Genomic DNA, 15,455 nt, shown 5'->3' on the forward strand with positions numbered 1-15,455 from the left:
GAGGATAATTGCTCAATATGTGGCTTAAACACCTATGTAGGTGCTGGTGCCATTTAATAAAATGAGGGTAAAAGAAGCCTCATACCAACCAGTAAAATACACGCACAAAACAATACATGACCATTACTAAGTTAGTGCAGCATAGACACAAAGGAGATAAAAGTCAGAAAAGAGAGTGGCCAGGCGCAGTGGCTCACGTCTGTAATTCCAACACTTTGGGAGGTCAAGGCAGGTGGGAGGAGTTTGAGACCAGCCTGGCCAACATGGTGAAACCTTGTCTCTACTACAAATAAAAAAAAAAAAAAAAAATTGGCCGGGCATGGTGGTGGGCACCTATAATCTCAGCTACTTGGGAGGCTGAGGCAGGAGAATCCCTTGAACCTGGGAGGCAGAGGTTGCAGTGAGCCAAGATTGGGCTACTGCACTCCAGCCTGGGCAACAAGAGCAAAACTCTGTTTCAAAAAACAAAAAAAAAAAAAAGAGGGAGCTCCAAATGTACCCTGCAATAGTCAAAAACTACTTCTTGGAAGTAAAACAAGAGCTGACAGTGAAAGAGAGCAGTATCTGGATGTAAAAATGCAACATGATCAAATGCACAGATGTCAGTCCTCACGTTATTTGACATTATCTGTAGCATTCAATAAAACATATGCCTTCCTCCTCCTTGGAATAATTTTGTCACTTATTTCATGGACATCTTCTGATTTTCCTACCGCAACCCTAATACTTTTCCTATGTGGCTGGGTTCTTCTCTTCTGAATCTCTGAATATATGTGGACCTCTTGTTTCTTCCACATGAGGAGTGAGCAACACTCACTCCTCACGTCTTCTCATCAAGTTCCAGTGCCTTGACGGCCCCTGCCCAGAGGGGAATGAAGCCATCACATCAAATGGAACTCACAGAAAAACGGAAGTCAGTCAAACATGCAGCAATGGAGGTGATGCGAACCTCTATTACCATGGCCTACTGTGATTTGGGGCTTGAGAGTGGAGTATTCAAAACAATAAAAATTAACAGGAGCAGCTGAGACGTTCAGACATACAACAGAGTAAACCGAGAAGACTCAAAGCAACGCCAAGGTGAGCAGGAACCGGAGTGGTGAGCAATACAGCAGAACCTAAATATAATGCACAGGGAGGGAAAGGATTTTCCAGGAGGAAAGAGAATCCCAGCTTCTAACCCTGAAGCCGAGGGAAGAAGAATTTCACAGAACACTCGTCCTGGGTGCTGGCAAAATATAGAATAAGGCAGGTGAGATTACAGAAAAGGAGATATCTGCATGAAACTATTTGTCAGAAGACAGAACTGAAATCTTTAGTATATATGAGTATACTATATGATGGTAGAAACATCTGGGAGAAAGGAGGATTCCGGTTTCACATACTGGAATAAGGAAATATTTGGAGAGCTGTCCTGGCGGCTGGCGACACACAGAGGGTTAAAGTGCAGATGAGACATCAGTAGCAGAGATGTCTATTTGCGAGTCTCCAGCAGGGGCCAGAGAGCTTAGGCCTTGAGGGTGAATTAAACTTCTACCAGGAGAATCAGCAGAAGATAAAAAGAAAACAGAAGCTGGAAAGGTGGGAGCAGTGGGTGAGTAAGTCAACAGAGATGCCCCGAGAGACAAGGTGTGGGCGCTTTGACACGAGCTAAGGTGAGGTGATTTTCAGTAAAGGAAATCGGCCCTTTCCAAAGGGGCCGGGGTACGCTTTTAAGCGACAGAAGTGCTAAAAGTAACACAATCCGGCCAGGTGCAGTGGCTCATGCCTGAAATCTCAGCACTTTGGGAGGCCAAGGTGGGCGGATCATGAGGTCAGGAGTTCGAGACCAGCCTGGCCAATGTAGTGAAACCCCATCTCTACTAAAAATACAAAAAATTAGCCGGCCTCATGGCCGGCACCTGTAATCCCAGCTACTCAGGAGGCTGAGGCATGAGAATCACTTGAATCTGGGAGGTGGAGGTTGCAGTGAGCCAAGATTGCACCACTGCACTCCAGCCCAGCCAACAGTGCAAGACTCCATCTCAAAAAGAAAAATAAATAAATAAATAAATAAAGGCAACACAATCCAGATGGGTTACAAGGAGAGTTTCAAAGCAAGTAAGGTAGGGAGCAGGAAGGGACAAAAGCTGGGAGCAGGCTGGGAAGAATGGAACCAGCTAAGAATTCAAGGTCTTCAATGATATGGACTGAAATTAGATCCAGAAAATAGAAGAAAGGAAGACATGATCCTGTGAGAGCCAGGAAGGGACAGTTCTACTAGGGATGGACACAGATGCAGAAAGGCTGATTAGGTTTCTGGGCCACCAACTACTGCAAAGTCCTCTAAAGAACATTTTAAAAGCATCAACCCTTCTCCGACCCAGCTGGGATTTTTGTGCCATTTCTCCCCGTTTTCTTAGTTTTCACTCACTTACCTGGACAGGTTTGACTGTGGGCTGCTCCTTCTACTATCCATGGGGGTTCTCCTTGCTCCAACTTGAAGAGTGAATCTGGCTTGGTGCCTTGATACCCTGTAAACAGGAGATCACTGAACACTTGGCACGTGTGCTTGGGGAATGGATGAAGATAGAGAGAGTTATGTCTCAGGAACCACAGCATTTGCACTTTGATAAAGTAAAAGTCTTTCACTCAGTAAAAGAGCACAATCACTTTGTGCCAGGGAGGAAAATACAAGTCTATGACATACTCATACCCATTAGGATGGCTACTATCAAAAAAAAAAAAAAAAAAAAAAAAAAAGCAGAAAATAACAATTGTTGGCAACAATGTGGAGAAACTGGGACCCTGTGCACTCTTGGTGGGAATGTAAAATGGTACTGATATTGTGGAAAACTTCCTCAAAAAATTAACAATGGAATGACCATATCACCCAGCAATTCCACCTCTGGGTATATACCCCAAAGAATGGAAAGCAGGGTCTCAGATATTTGTACACCTATTTCATAGCAACATGATTCACAAGCCCTCAAACGTGGAAGGAACCCAGTGTTCCTTAACAGATAAGTGGATAAGCAAAAGGTGGTATATACATACAAAAGAATATCATTCAGCCTTAAAAAGGAAATTCTGGCACACGTGACAACATGGATAAACCTTGAGAACATCATACTAAGTGAAATAAGCCAGACACAAAAAGACAGACACTATATGATGCCACTTATATGAGGTACTTAGAGAAGTCAAAATCCTAAAGACAGAAAGTGAATGGTGGTTGCAAGGGGCTGGGGAGAAGTGGGGGAATGGGTAGTTGTTTTGTGAGTACAGAGTTTCAGTTTTAGAAGACAGAAGGTAGTGGTGGTGGGTGCATAACACTATGAGTGAATCCCAATGAACTGCACACTTATGATTAAGATGGTAAATTTTATGTTATACATTTTACCACCACAACAAAAAAATCTATGACATACAACACTTTAGTCTAAACCATTAAATATTTACAGGACCATACAGAGGTCACCAAATAAGAAAGAAAAGGTAAGTGACTGTGATGCTGTCCTTACCTATTGATACTAGGTTGCTGTAGTTTTCCAACATTACTTCCTTGTACAAGACCTTCTGAGACCAGTCCAAAAACTGCCACTCCTCCCTGGTGAAGTCCACAGCCACATCTTCGAATGACAATGATCCCTATAAGAGCAATTCCAATGCAATCTGAGGTGGATAACAATAGATGATGCAGAAAAGAGGCACAGGGAAGCGTCTTGATCCTTTTCTCCATGACAAATTATGCACACCATGACTATTTCACATACCAAAGGACCATGGAATTCCAGCAATACCTCCTACCCTAAAAAAAGCACTAAGGCAGTATTCACATAGATATGAAACAACGTGTAATAAGAATGTTCATTATTCCTTTGTTTCTGATAATGAAAAACTTATCAATAATCTAAATGTCTATCAAAAGCAGACAAGGTTAAATTACACCACCTCCATGCTATACTACAAAAACGTTAAAATCAATGAGGTAGATGTATACATAACCACGTGATTATCAATGATCTTCAAGGCATTCTCTTAAACGCAAAAAATTAAGCTCCCAAATAATATATGATCTAAGACATATTTTAAAAAATGTAATAATATGGCTGGGCATGGTGGCTCACACCTGTAATCTCAGCACTTTGGAAGGCCAAGGAGGGCAGATCACGAAGTCATGAGATTAAGACCATCTTAGCTAACACGGTGAAACCCCATCTCCACTAAAAATACAAAAAATTAGCTGGGCATAGTGGCGGGCATCTGCAGTCCCAGCTACTCGGGAGGCTGAGGCAGGAGAATGGCGTGAACCCAGGAGGCGAACCTTACAGTGAGCCAAGATCGCGCCACTGCACTCCAGCCTGGGCAACAGAGCAAGACTCCGTTTCCAAAAAAAAAAAAAAAAAAAAAGCAATAATATGGCTGGGCGTGGTGGCTAACGCCTGAAATCCCAGCACTTTGGGAGGCTGAGGCGGGGGGCTCATGAGGTCAGTAGTTCAAGACCAGCCTGGCCAACATGGTGAAACCCCATCTCTACTAAAAATAGAAAAATTAGTGGGGTGTGGTGGCACGCACCTGTAATCCCAGCTACTCAGGAGGCTGAGGCAGGAGAATTGCTTGAGCCCAGGAGGCGGAGGTTGCAGTGAGCCAAGATTGCGCCATTGCACTCCAGCCTGGGCAACAGAGCAAGACTCTATCTTGGGGGAAAAAAAAAGTAATAATATATACAATTATATAAGTACACACGTATGTATACAGAAATGTACCTAAATATAAATATATTCTATCAGATGTCAATCACAGGGAGGAACTAGATAGAGACCCAAACTATGAACACTTATTTATTACCCTTTGGGTTGAAGTTTGGGCAGAAAAATGGTGAAAGGAGATATTGTCTTTTGATACAAATGCTTCTATTTGCTTGAATCTCTTGCATGCAAATGTAGCCATGTATCATTTCAGTAATTAAACATAGTAAAAGCAAAACAAGCAGAACTGGTGCTTTGTTTTTTGAACCTGGAGTTAAGAAGGTAAGAAAGAAGCATTGTCAGTATCTGCATTCCAAGCTGTTACCAAAGAATGGAGCTGTTAGTTGTCTCCTGTTGTATCAATAACAAAAATCTGGCTGAAAGAATTCTACTTCATGGAGGATCAAAGGTCAGGCAGCCCATTCATTCTATTGGATGCTCCAGGCTTTACTCCTGGGCAAAGTCAGATGACCAGAAGCGTCTATTTTCAAAGCACCCTATTTTCAAAGAATTTTGTCCAATCCAGTTTTCCTTTGGCATTACTCCTTAGCTTACCTCCCTAAATAATAGGAAAAAGCCAAAGAAAACATCCCATGCCTTTATTACAAGGGTGACTTTGAGGATACTGTGAACCACAAAAGCTCTCTGAAGGAAAGAAATTTCTCAAGATCTAACAGCAATGACACATTTACCTCCCCTGAAGAACTGCCTTGCTCTCTCCTCACAGACATTACAATCGTGGCATTTTTCATGTGTTTCCTGTTATTTCAGCTGCCAAAAAAATGGAGACACAGTTTAAAGCAGAGAAAACCCACAGGGTCTTAACAGTCACTTAGCTATGTTCCGACATTAAGAACTTGGCACAAACCCCCCGATCTATATATCTCGTTTCTTAATTTGCCAGGATTTTAAGATTCCAACTTAAACTTATTTTCTGACAGATCCTGATTTTTATCAGAATACACTATCTCATTTAACCAGACTGTCTTTTACAAGCTTCCACAGATCCACTGGGAAACAAAAGACAAAATAGGTAAAACAAACCTCACCTGGGCCTTGGCCATTTTCTTCAACTCTTAGGGGCTAGCAACTCTAGGGTGTTCTCTCTCTTCTATCTATTCTGGGCCTTCCCAGAAGTTGTGGTCAGGTATCATCTCAGGTCAAGCTACCACTGGAAACGATGATCTTCCCCAGCCTGGAAGCTCTTTCTTCCATTACTGAAAATGTCTTGTTCCTATAGGCTAGAACCTGGGGGTTCAAGACCAAATTCAATGATGAGAAACATGCTCCTAGGACCACAAGTCTCCAATTGCCATCTGGACTCACATTAACATCAGGTTCCAATATTTCATCGGTCTCCTTAACACCCTGGAATCATGGGGCACTGGTCCATAGGAAGATACGGAATGAGCAAGAGGAATGCCTTTTTTTTTTTTTTTTTTTTTTTTTGGTTATGTCAGAAATAGAATGGATGTGAAACAGGAGATAGTAAACTAAAACCACCTTATGGTCTTGTCTACTGCCAAGTTCTCACATATATGTTTTAGGTAAGACAATGAAGGAAGTGGTAAAGCCAGGCATGGTGGCCTAGGCCCTAGGGTCCCAGCTATTGTAGAGGCTGAGATGGGTGGATCTCACCTGAGCTCTAGAGTTCAAGACCAGCCTGGACAACATGGCAAGACTGTCTCTAAAAACAAAAACATAAAAGAAGTGGTGGCTCAGGAAACTGACTTAAATTCACCGGCAGCCACATGCTCCTAAATTTTTTGTTTATTGCACTGTCTTACTAATCATACAAACCATACGCACTGTCTTACTAAACCCTCAATACTACTTTATAAGGTACTCGTTATTATTTCCATTTTAAACATGAGTAAGCTGAGGCTTGCTGAGACGAAGTGTGTTGTGCAGGTTAACATTCTTCCTAATTAGAAGCGTGGGAACTTGAATCTACATCTGGCTCTCTCCCTTGTGACACTTCCCTCCTACAACAGCCTCACAGTGCAAATTTGTTCTCTTTCCCGCTCACTTTTAGAACTCTACTTCCCAGCGCATTACACTGCGGGGTGGCCACACAGTCACAGCTACACAAACAAGAGCCTGCGATCTCCTAATGCAATATTCAGTGTGCATGCTCAGCCTGCTCCTTCCACACAGGCAGGAAAGCAAAGAGGGTCCCATCCTTGCCCCAGAAGCAGCAGTTCAGAGATCAGTCTCCCCAAGAGCCGCTCTAGAAACTCACACTCTGAGAACACCCACACTGTGAGACCAACTTGAATGTTGCTGTCACCCCAGCAAGTCATTCTCAAGACTCTCTAGCAAGCCTGTATCCTTTACACCCAGAGAGCTCATCTCCAAGCCATTTTCTGACCCACCGGTAAACACACTGGTCAAAATGCAAACCTCCTCTACCTTCAATCCTGAGACTGCTTCATCCCAGCCCCGGCCCTTCAGTCTAGCCTCCCTACAGGGCCAGTCCAAAAACAGTGGTACCCAACCCAAATGTAGAAATCCGTATCGATGGCTAAGAGGTAGAAAAGGCAGTTACGCATGAATGGGTTGGAGCTGAGATCTCCAGGGTTGAAAAATCCAGGATCCAGCCATTTCCCAGAAGCTCATGGCAGACTTTCCGTCATATGTAATACATCAGAACTGCACCAGATACTCACGCGGAGAACATGGCAATGTAACCGAGAATGGCAATGATATAGCACCCTGATTGGTAAGAATAATCTGGATTTCCTACTGAACTGAGGTTCAGGTCAAACGTCCAGAGGGACAGCTACCTAAATTAAAGAGGAATTTGCTTAACAAAGGGGGCTTGGATGTCAGATTGTCAGCCAACAGTATCCAATAAAAAAAAAAAAAAAAAAAAAAAAACTAGGGCCTGCTGTGTTGGCTCAGGCCTGTAATTGCAGCAATTCTGGAGGTGAAGGCAGGAGAATTCCTTGAGGCCAGGAATTCGAGACCAGCCTGGGTAACATACCAAGACCTTGCCTCTACAGAAAAATTTAAAACTTAGCCAGGCATGGTGGTGCATGCATGTAGTCCCAGGTACTTAGGACGGTGAGGCAGGAGGATCGCTTGAGCCCAGGAGTTCCAGGCTGAATTGAGTTTATGATCGCATCACTGCACTCCAACCTGCACAACACAGCAAGATCCTGCCTCGGGAAAAAAAAAAAAAAGGCAAAAAAAAAAAAGCCCTCCACTTCAAATAAAAGTTGGGATGCTTCCAAACCATTACAAGCCCTCAGCCTCATCTGCTTTTGAGAGGAATGAAGCAGAGAGGAAGGAAACAGGTAATTTCTCTCATATGATGGCCTACCTTTGGATCTGGCTGACTGCTGTATCAGGGTATCATTTTGTGTGGGTTTTTCAAAACTTTTTTTTTTTTGAGAAGGAGTCTCGATCTGTCACCAGGCTGGAGTGCAGTAGCGCGATCTCAGGTCACTGCAAACTCCGCCTCCCGGGTTCAAGCAATTCTCTGCCTCAGCCTCCTGAGTAGCTGGGATTACAGGTGCCCACCACCACGCCCGGCTAATTTTTGTATTTTTAGTAAAGACAAGGTTTCTCCATCTTGGCCAGGCTGGTCTTGAAGTCCCGACCTCATGATCCACCTGCCTTAGCCTCCCAAAGTGCTGAGATTACAGGCGTGAGCCACTGCACCTGGCTAAATTTTTTTTTTTTAATAGAGACAGGGTCTTGCTATGTTGGCCAGGTTGGTCTTCAACTCTTGGCCTCAAGCAATCCTCCCGCCTCAGCCTCCCAACGTGCTAGGATTACAGGCATGAGTGACTGGTCCCAGCCTCATGGTATAGTTTAACTTGTTGTTCTCTACCTACCCAACTCCCAATTTTTCCTTTTAATTAAGTGAGTAGCTCAACTTAGAGGTTTGATTAGTCCCATGTTCAATTTTTTTAGGTAAGAATCCTTCGTGGATGGTGCTGTGTACTTCCCACCACAACACATGAAGAGGTATGAGAGCAAAACAAAAACAAAAAAATAAAAAATAAAAAAAGGGGAGTTGTTATAAAATTAAAGAGATCTAAGAGATACAACAAGCAAATCGAAAGCACCCACATCATTTGGATCATGATTTAAACAATCCAATGTTAAAAGACAATGATGAGATGATCAGAAAAAACTGAATACGGACTAGCTATTCAATGAACTAAAGAAATAGGCTGGGCACAGTGGCTCACGCCTGTAACCCCAGCACTGTGGGAGGCCAACATGGGCAGATCACTTGAGGTCAAGAGTTCACGACCAGCCTGGCCAACAGGACGAAATCCCATCTCTACAAAAAATACAAAACTTAGCCTGGTGTGATGGCGGATGCCTATAAGCCCAGCTACTCAGGAGGCTGAGGCAGGAGAACTGCTTCAACCCGGGAGGCGGGAATTGCAGTGAGAAAAGATCGTGCCACTACACTCCAGCCTCAGTGACAGAGCGAAAGTCCGTCCGCCCAAAACGATAAGGAAAGAAATTATTATTAACTTGGATACACTGAAAATGGTCTAGGATGGGTGAAGTGGCTCACACCTGTAATCCTAGCACTTTGGGAAGCCAAGGCAGGAGGACTGCTTGAGCCCAGGAGTTCAAGACCAGCCTGAGCAACACACCAAGATCCTGTCTCTAAAAGAAAAAACAAAAAGGAAATGGTCTAGTGGTTATAAATTTTTTTAATGACCATACCGGTTAGAGATTCATACTGGGATACTTACAAGTTTCAAGGCATGAAGCCTTGAATTTGCTATGAAATTCTCCAGAGTAAAACAAAAGTGGAGGCACAGATAAATATGACTGATACGACAGATGATATGAATTGATTACTGTTGAAGCTAAGTTATAGGCAAATATTATACTATACTCTCAATTTCCATGAAAAAAAAGTTAAAAAGAGTCATCAGAGCCTGATGAGTTCTATCTAATCTTTACAATACAGATGACTCCAACATTTTGTAACATTCACAAATCACAGAAAAAGTGAAGCCTCTCTAACAATTACATAAAACCAGCATTTCCAAACACGAATCAATAGAATAGAAAAAAAAAAAGAATTATAGAGATAGGTGCTTATTCATTGATTTTCATCCTTCCTTTTCTAATACTTGCAATCAAGGTTATAAATTTCCTCCACTGACTGCTTAGGTTAAATTCAACAAGTGTTTACATGTAGAATTCTTATTAAAATGCAATTTAAAATATTTCCACTGTGATTTTTTTTTGAACTCAGATTATTTAGAAGTGTATGGCATAACTGCCAATCATTCTGACAAGAAAACAGCATGTTCTGATTTGATAGTTCCAAAAAGTCACATGACTATTCTATGGCAAATAAATCATTTTGATATTGATTTACAGCTTAATTCCACTGTAGAGAAAATATTCTGTATGATTTTAATCCTTTGAAATTTATGTAGACTTCCCTGAGGGCCAACCATATGGTGACTTTTTATAAATGTTCTATGTGCATCTGAGGAAAATTATTGAGTGCAGTGTTTTAGATTGGTCAAATTTGTTAATTATGTAGGTCTTTCTGACCTTTCAGGGGTTGGGACTATTGTGGGTTAGCTGCCCATTTTTGTAAATAATGTTTTATCAGAATACAGCCACACCCATTTGTTTATACATTCTGTATAGCTACCTTCATTCTATAATTGCAGACAGGAAGTTTGCCAGCAATGGTTAATCTATGCCCTTTTAACTTTTTGTCTGCCTGTTCTATCAGTTACTGAGAGAGGTATGTTAAGAATTTCCCATTATGATTGGGCATTTGTGGTTTCTCCTTGTGTCTAGCATACTCCATTTCTCTACACTTAACACACTAAGTATATGCTTAATTAACTTTTTTTTTTTTTTTTTTTTGAGACGGAGTTTCACTCTTGTTGCCTAGGCTGGAGTGCAATGTCATGATCCCAGCTCACTGCAATTTCTGTCTCCTGGGTTCAAGTGATTCTCCTGCCTCATCCTCCTGAGCAGCTGGGATTACAGACAACCGCTACCACGCCCGGCTAATTTTTGTATTTTCAGTAGAGACGGGGTTTCATCATGTTGGCCAGACTGGTCTCAAACTCCTGATCTCCGGTGATCTACCCGCCTCAGCCTCCCAAAGTGCTGGGATTACAGGCGTGAGCTCTCACGCCCAGCCCTGAATAGAACTTTTATGCACCAAAAGACATGTACAAAAACATTCATATCAACAATTCTCATAACTCCCATAAGCCATAACAATGTCTCTTGATACTGGAATGGATAAAAAACATGGGGTATAATCATCAATGGAATACTACATAGCAATGAAGAAGAAATGAGCTACTGCTATATGCAGCAACGTAGATGAATTTCACAACAAAAATACTGAGCAAAAGAAGCCAGCCACAAAAGAATGTGTACCTTAGGATCTCATTCACATAAAGGTGACAACCAAGCACATCTATGATGTTTTCAGGATAACAATTACCTCTGGAGAGGACAGAGAAGACGATGGCTTCTGGGAAGATAAAATTATTCTATTTTCTTAACCTGGTGATTTTTCAAGTATAATCATTTGGGAAAAAAACTTAAGAAAACTACAGACCAATTTCTCTTATAAATGTATAGGCAAAAAAATTTTTTAAATTTTCTACTGTGAAAAATTTCAAGCAAAAGAACAGTATACTCAAATTCCACATATTCATCATGTGACTTCAAGAATGATGAACTCACACCTGATTTTGTTTTATCTATACCACCATTCAGTCCCTCTCCACCAATGGATTATGGATTATTCCCAAGCTCATCCAAGATCTCTTTTCATTTCTTGATGCAAAAATATTAAATAAAATTTTAGCAAATAAAATCCAGTCTCATATTAAAAGAACAAACCATTATTGACAAGTATGGTTTTTTCCTCAGGAATACATGAAATTGGGAAATAAAGCAACATAAAGAAAATTTTTTTTTTTTTTTTTTTTTTTTTGAGACAGAGTCTTGCTCTGTCACCCAGGCTGGAGTGCAGTGGCCAGATCTCGGCTCACTGCAAGCTCCGCCTCCCGGGTTCCTGTTATTCTCCTGCCTCAGCCTCCCCAGTAGCTGGGACTACAGGCGCCCGCCACCTCGCCCGGCTAGTTTTTTGTATTTTTTAGTAGAGACGGGGTTTCACCGTGTTAGCCAGGATGGTCTCGATCTCCTGACCTCGTGATCCGCCCGCCTCGGCCTCCCAAAGTGCTGGGATTACAGGCTTGAGCCACCGCGCCCGGCCAAGAAAATTTTAAAGAGAAAAAAATATAAATGAAAATAATTGTAAAGGTCAAAAGCCCTTAGGAAAGAGAAATAAAAACTTGATAAATCACAATCATTATTTATTCAGACCATACTGTGTACCTAGTACTACACTTTGAACATACTTAAAGAACATTTGCTCACTTAATCTTCATAACGATTCCATGAAAAAGAAACTAGGACAGCTTTTTTTCCACCAATAAGGAAACTGACTCAGAGATTAACATACCCAAGTCAGAGGCAGAGGCAGGTACTTCTTACTCCACAGTCCATCCACTTGCCACCTGGCTAAAATTATTAGCAGATGACAAAAATGCTCAACTAGAAAAAAGAAAGACATCAATTTATAAGTTATGTGTAATGACATGAGTAGAATGAAGTGACAGAATAAACGTATATATTTTTAACTTCTGTTCTTGTCCACTAAGTAAAATTAGAAAGGAAAAAAGTAAAGAGGCAGGGGTCTTATGCGAAAAAAAGTCACGATTTACATCAAAAAGTATTAACTATGTAGAAATAAGCATAACCAGAAATGTCCAAGACACGTATGGAAAACACTACAGCTAGTCGAAGAAATAAAAACCTTGGGTTAATGGAAATCCATCGCATGTTCCTGAAAGTGTTGTATCTAGATCTACATCAGTTCTACCCAAATTAAAGCAACCACCTGATGGAACCGCAGCAGTTTAAAAAAGAAAACTCTCAAAGAGAATGTAATATGGGAATATGTAGTTGACAAGATGTTAGATTAAATACGAATAAAATTATACCAATACGTAGACACCTGAACCCAAAATACGAGTAAAATTATACCAATACCTAGACATCTGATCCCAACGCTAAACATGAAATATACTAAACCAGAGTTATTTTCTGGAGAGTATTTAAAATGATGGGGATGTTATTACTTGAGTCGCAATGATCCTGAAAGCAAATTTTCTACAGAATATACAGGAGCAGGGAAGCAAGGGGACCAGCAGACCCCTTTTTAAGCACGCATGTGATAAGCAATGAACACGAACTGCCCAGAGCTGTCTCCAACACCGACACGATTCGCTTCCCCACCACGACGCCCTAGTGCTACCGTGCAACGAAGACCTCCCAAGCGCTTGTTCCAATGCGGAGCGCATGAGCTCCCAGACTCTGGGAACCACAACACGACTCTGCGAAACGAACCCCCAGCGAGGACTCCCCACGAGCTCCCCGCAACACGGACCCCACGCGCTAGCGAACAACCAAAAAAAAACTCAACGCGCTCTCCCTGGCTCTGAAACATTCCCAGAAGCCCACGTAGACCAGATCGATGACCTTCTGTGTCCACTGCTGGAGGCGAGTCACGGACCGTAAATCCCTAAACACTCGCCTCTGCCCGCCGACCCGCAAACCCCGCAAGCTGCAGACGCGACACTCCCAAGTTTCAGGGATGGCGGCCGGCGAGGGCCACACAGCGTCTTTCCAGAGACGCGGAATCCGGCGAATGCCGTCGCTTCATGATGCAATATGTCTGCGCCCAAGGGATGCTTGCTGGGAGCAGCCATTTTCAACCCTACTGCCGTACAGCAGGCGGAGTTCCCCTTTTCGCGCCTTAAGACAGGTAGGCTCTGCCAATGAAAAGCGATTGAAAACGACCCACCCTTTTTCCATTCCACGTGAACTGCTGGACTTTGGCTTTGCAACATTCGCCAGGGGCGCTACATAAACTTCTTAGTTTCTCGAAAGCTCAAGCCTGCCCTGATCTGTCTGCAGGCTGGGTAGAGATAGTCACAGACATTTAGGCACTTTAATCCTAAGAAGAATGGAAAGAAACCATGTGGGCGCGGCAATCTGAGAGGAATTTCAAGAGGAAGGGACCTGAGCAACAATCGGAGGGGCTATTATCCTGAGGATGCTTCTGGCTGGAGGGACCTTATGGAGAAAGCTGCCTTTGAGAACTGCCTGAGAAGTATCTTTACATCTACATCAGATGTAGCCTCAGAGGAAGGAGTCAGTCAAAGAATGGGTAAAACGACGGCAAAGCTTAGGTTATAATTGGGGTGGAGAATGGAGAACAGGGTTGATCAGCGGGCCGACCAAAGTGGGGAACTGAAGGGGGCCAGCTCCTCAACAACCCGTGGGTGTTTCTCGTCAGGTGGGACCAGAGACTGAGAAAAGAAATAAGAGACAGAGACAAAGTATAGGGGAAGAAAAGTGGACCCACTGGTGCTCAGCATACGGATGAGGACCCACATCTGCACCAGTCTCTGAGTTCCCTCTGTATTTATTGATCATTATCTCTACCATCTCAGAGAGGGGGATGTGACAGGACAATAGAGTAATGGTGGAGAGAGGGTCAGCAGGAAAACATGTGAACAAATGTCTCTGTGTCATAAACAAGGTTAAGAAAAGGTGCTGTGGTTTGATGTGCACATACATAAACATCTCAGTGCATTAAAGAGCAATGGAATGTCTCGGTGTAAAACCCGATTGTATTTTTTATTTACTGAGATATACAAGAAAACCGCCTTAAGACTGGAGGTTGAAGGGGTGGCCTGCCCCTCCACACCTGTGGGCATTTCTCGTCAGGTGGGTCGAGAGACTGAAAAAAGAAATAAGACACAGAGACAAAGTATAGAGAAAGAAAAGTCGTCCCAGGGGACCTGCCCGGCACTGGTCTCTGAGTTCCCTCAGTATTTATTAATCACTATCTCTACCATCTCGGAAAGGAGGATGTGGCAGGACTGTAGGGTAATGGTGGGGAGAGGGTCAGCAGGAAAACATGTGAGCAAAGATCTCTGTGTCATCAATAAATTTAAGGAAAGGTGCTGTGCCTCGATGTGCACATAGGCCAGATTTATGTTTGACTTTACACAAACATCTCCGTGCATTAAAGAGCAGTATTGCCGCCAGCATGTCTCACCTCAAGCCATAAGGCGGTTTTCTCCTATCTCAGTAAATAGAACGTACGATCCAGTTTTACACCAAGACATTCAATTCCCAGGGACGAGGAGGAGACAGATGCCTTCCTCTTATCTCAACTGTAAAGAGGCCTTCCTCTTTCACTAATCCTCCTCAGCACAGACCCTTTACGGGTGTTGGGCTGGGGGGATGGTCAGGTCTTTCCCTTCCCACGAGGCCATATCTCAGGCAATCACATGGAGAGAAACCTTGGACAATACCTGGCTTTCCTAGGCAGAGGTCCCTGCGGCCTTCCACAATGTATCGTGTCCCTAGGTACTTGAGATTAGAGAACAGCCACGACTTTTACCAAGCATACTGCCTTCAAGCACTTTTTTAGCAAAGCACATCCTGCACAGCCCTAAATCCATTAAACCTTGAGTTAACACAGCACATGTCTCTGCGAGCACACGGTTGGGGCTAGTGTTATAGACTGACAGCATCTCAAGGTAGAATTTCTCTTAGTACAGAACAAAATGGAGTTCTTTATGTCTACTTCTTTCTACATAGGCACAGTAACAGTCTGAT

At 42.8% G+C, this 15,455-nt stretch overlaps 1 protein-coding gene across 13 annotated transcripts in view; it reads right to left on the reverse strand.

Annotated features, from left to right (window-relative positions):
• ZNF577 (zinc finger protein 577) overlaps positions 1-15,455 on the reverse strand; it is a 35,955-nt gene that overhangs the window by 19,953 nt on the left and 547 nt on the right. For 3 of the 13 annotated variants that reach the window (XM_077981649.1, XM_077981648.1, XM_028839367.2), the window contains exons 1-6: positions 13,357-13,442; positions 12,223-12,314; positions 5,780-5,978; positions 5,423-5,501; positions 3,504-3,630; positions 2,418-2,513 (exon numbers count right to left, since the gene is read on the reverse strand). In XM_077981649.1, the coding sequence (XP_077837775.1) occupies positions 2,418-2,513; positions 3,504-3,630; positions 5,423-5,482 (283 nt within the window). In that variant the 5' untranslated portion in view covers positions 5,483-5,501; positions 5,780-5,978; positions 12,223-12,314; positions 13,357-13,442. Of the gene's footprint in view, positions 1-2,417; positions 2,514-3,503; positions 3,631-5,422; positions 5,502-5,779; positions 5,979-12,222; positions 13,443-15,455 lie in introns of those variants that run through there. The other 10 variants (XM_077981647.1, XM_077981641.1, XM_028839365.2 and 7 more) reach the window with 9 other exon arrangements.

Source organism: Macaca mulatta, chromosome 19 (genome assembly GCF_049350105.2).
Source record: "Macaca mulatta isolate MMU2019108-1 chromosome 19, T2T-MMU8v2.0, whole genome shotgun sequence".
Classification (NCBI taxonomy): domain Eukaryota; kingdom Metazoa; phylum Chordata; class Mammalia; order Primates; family Cercopithecidae; genus Macaca; species Macaca mulatta.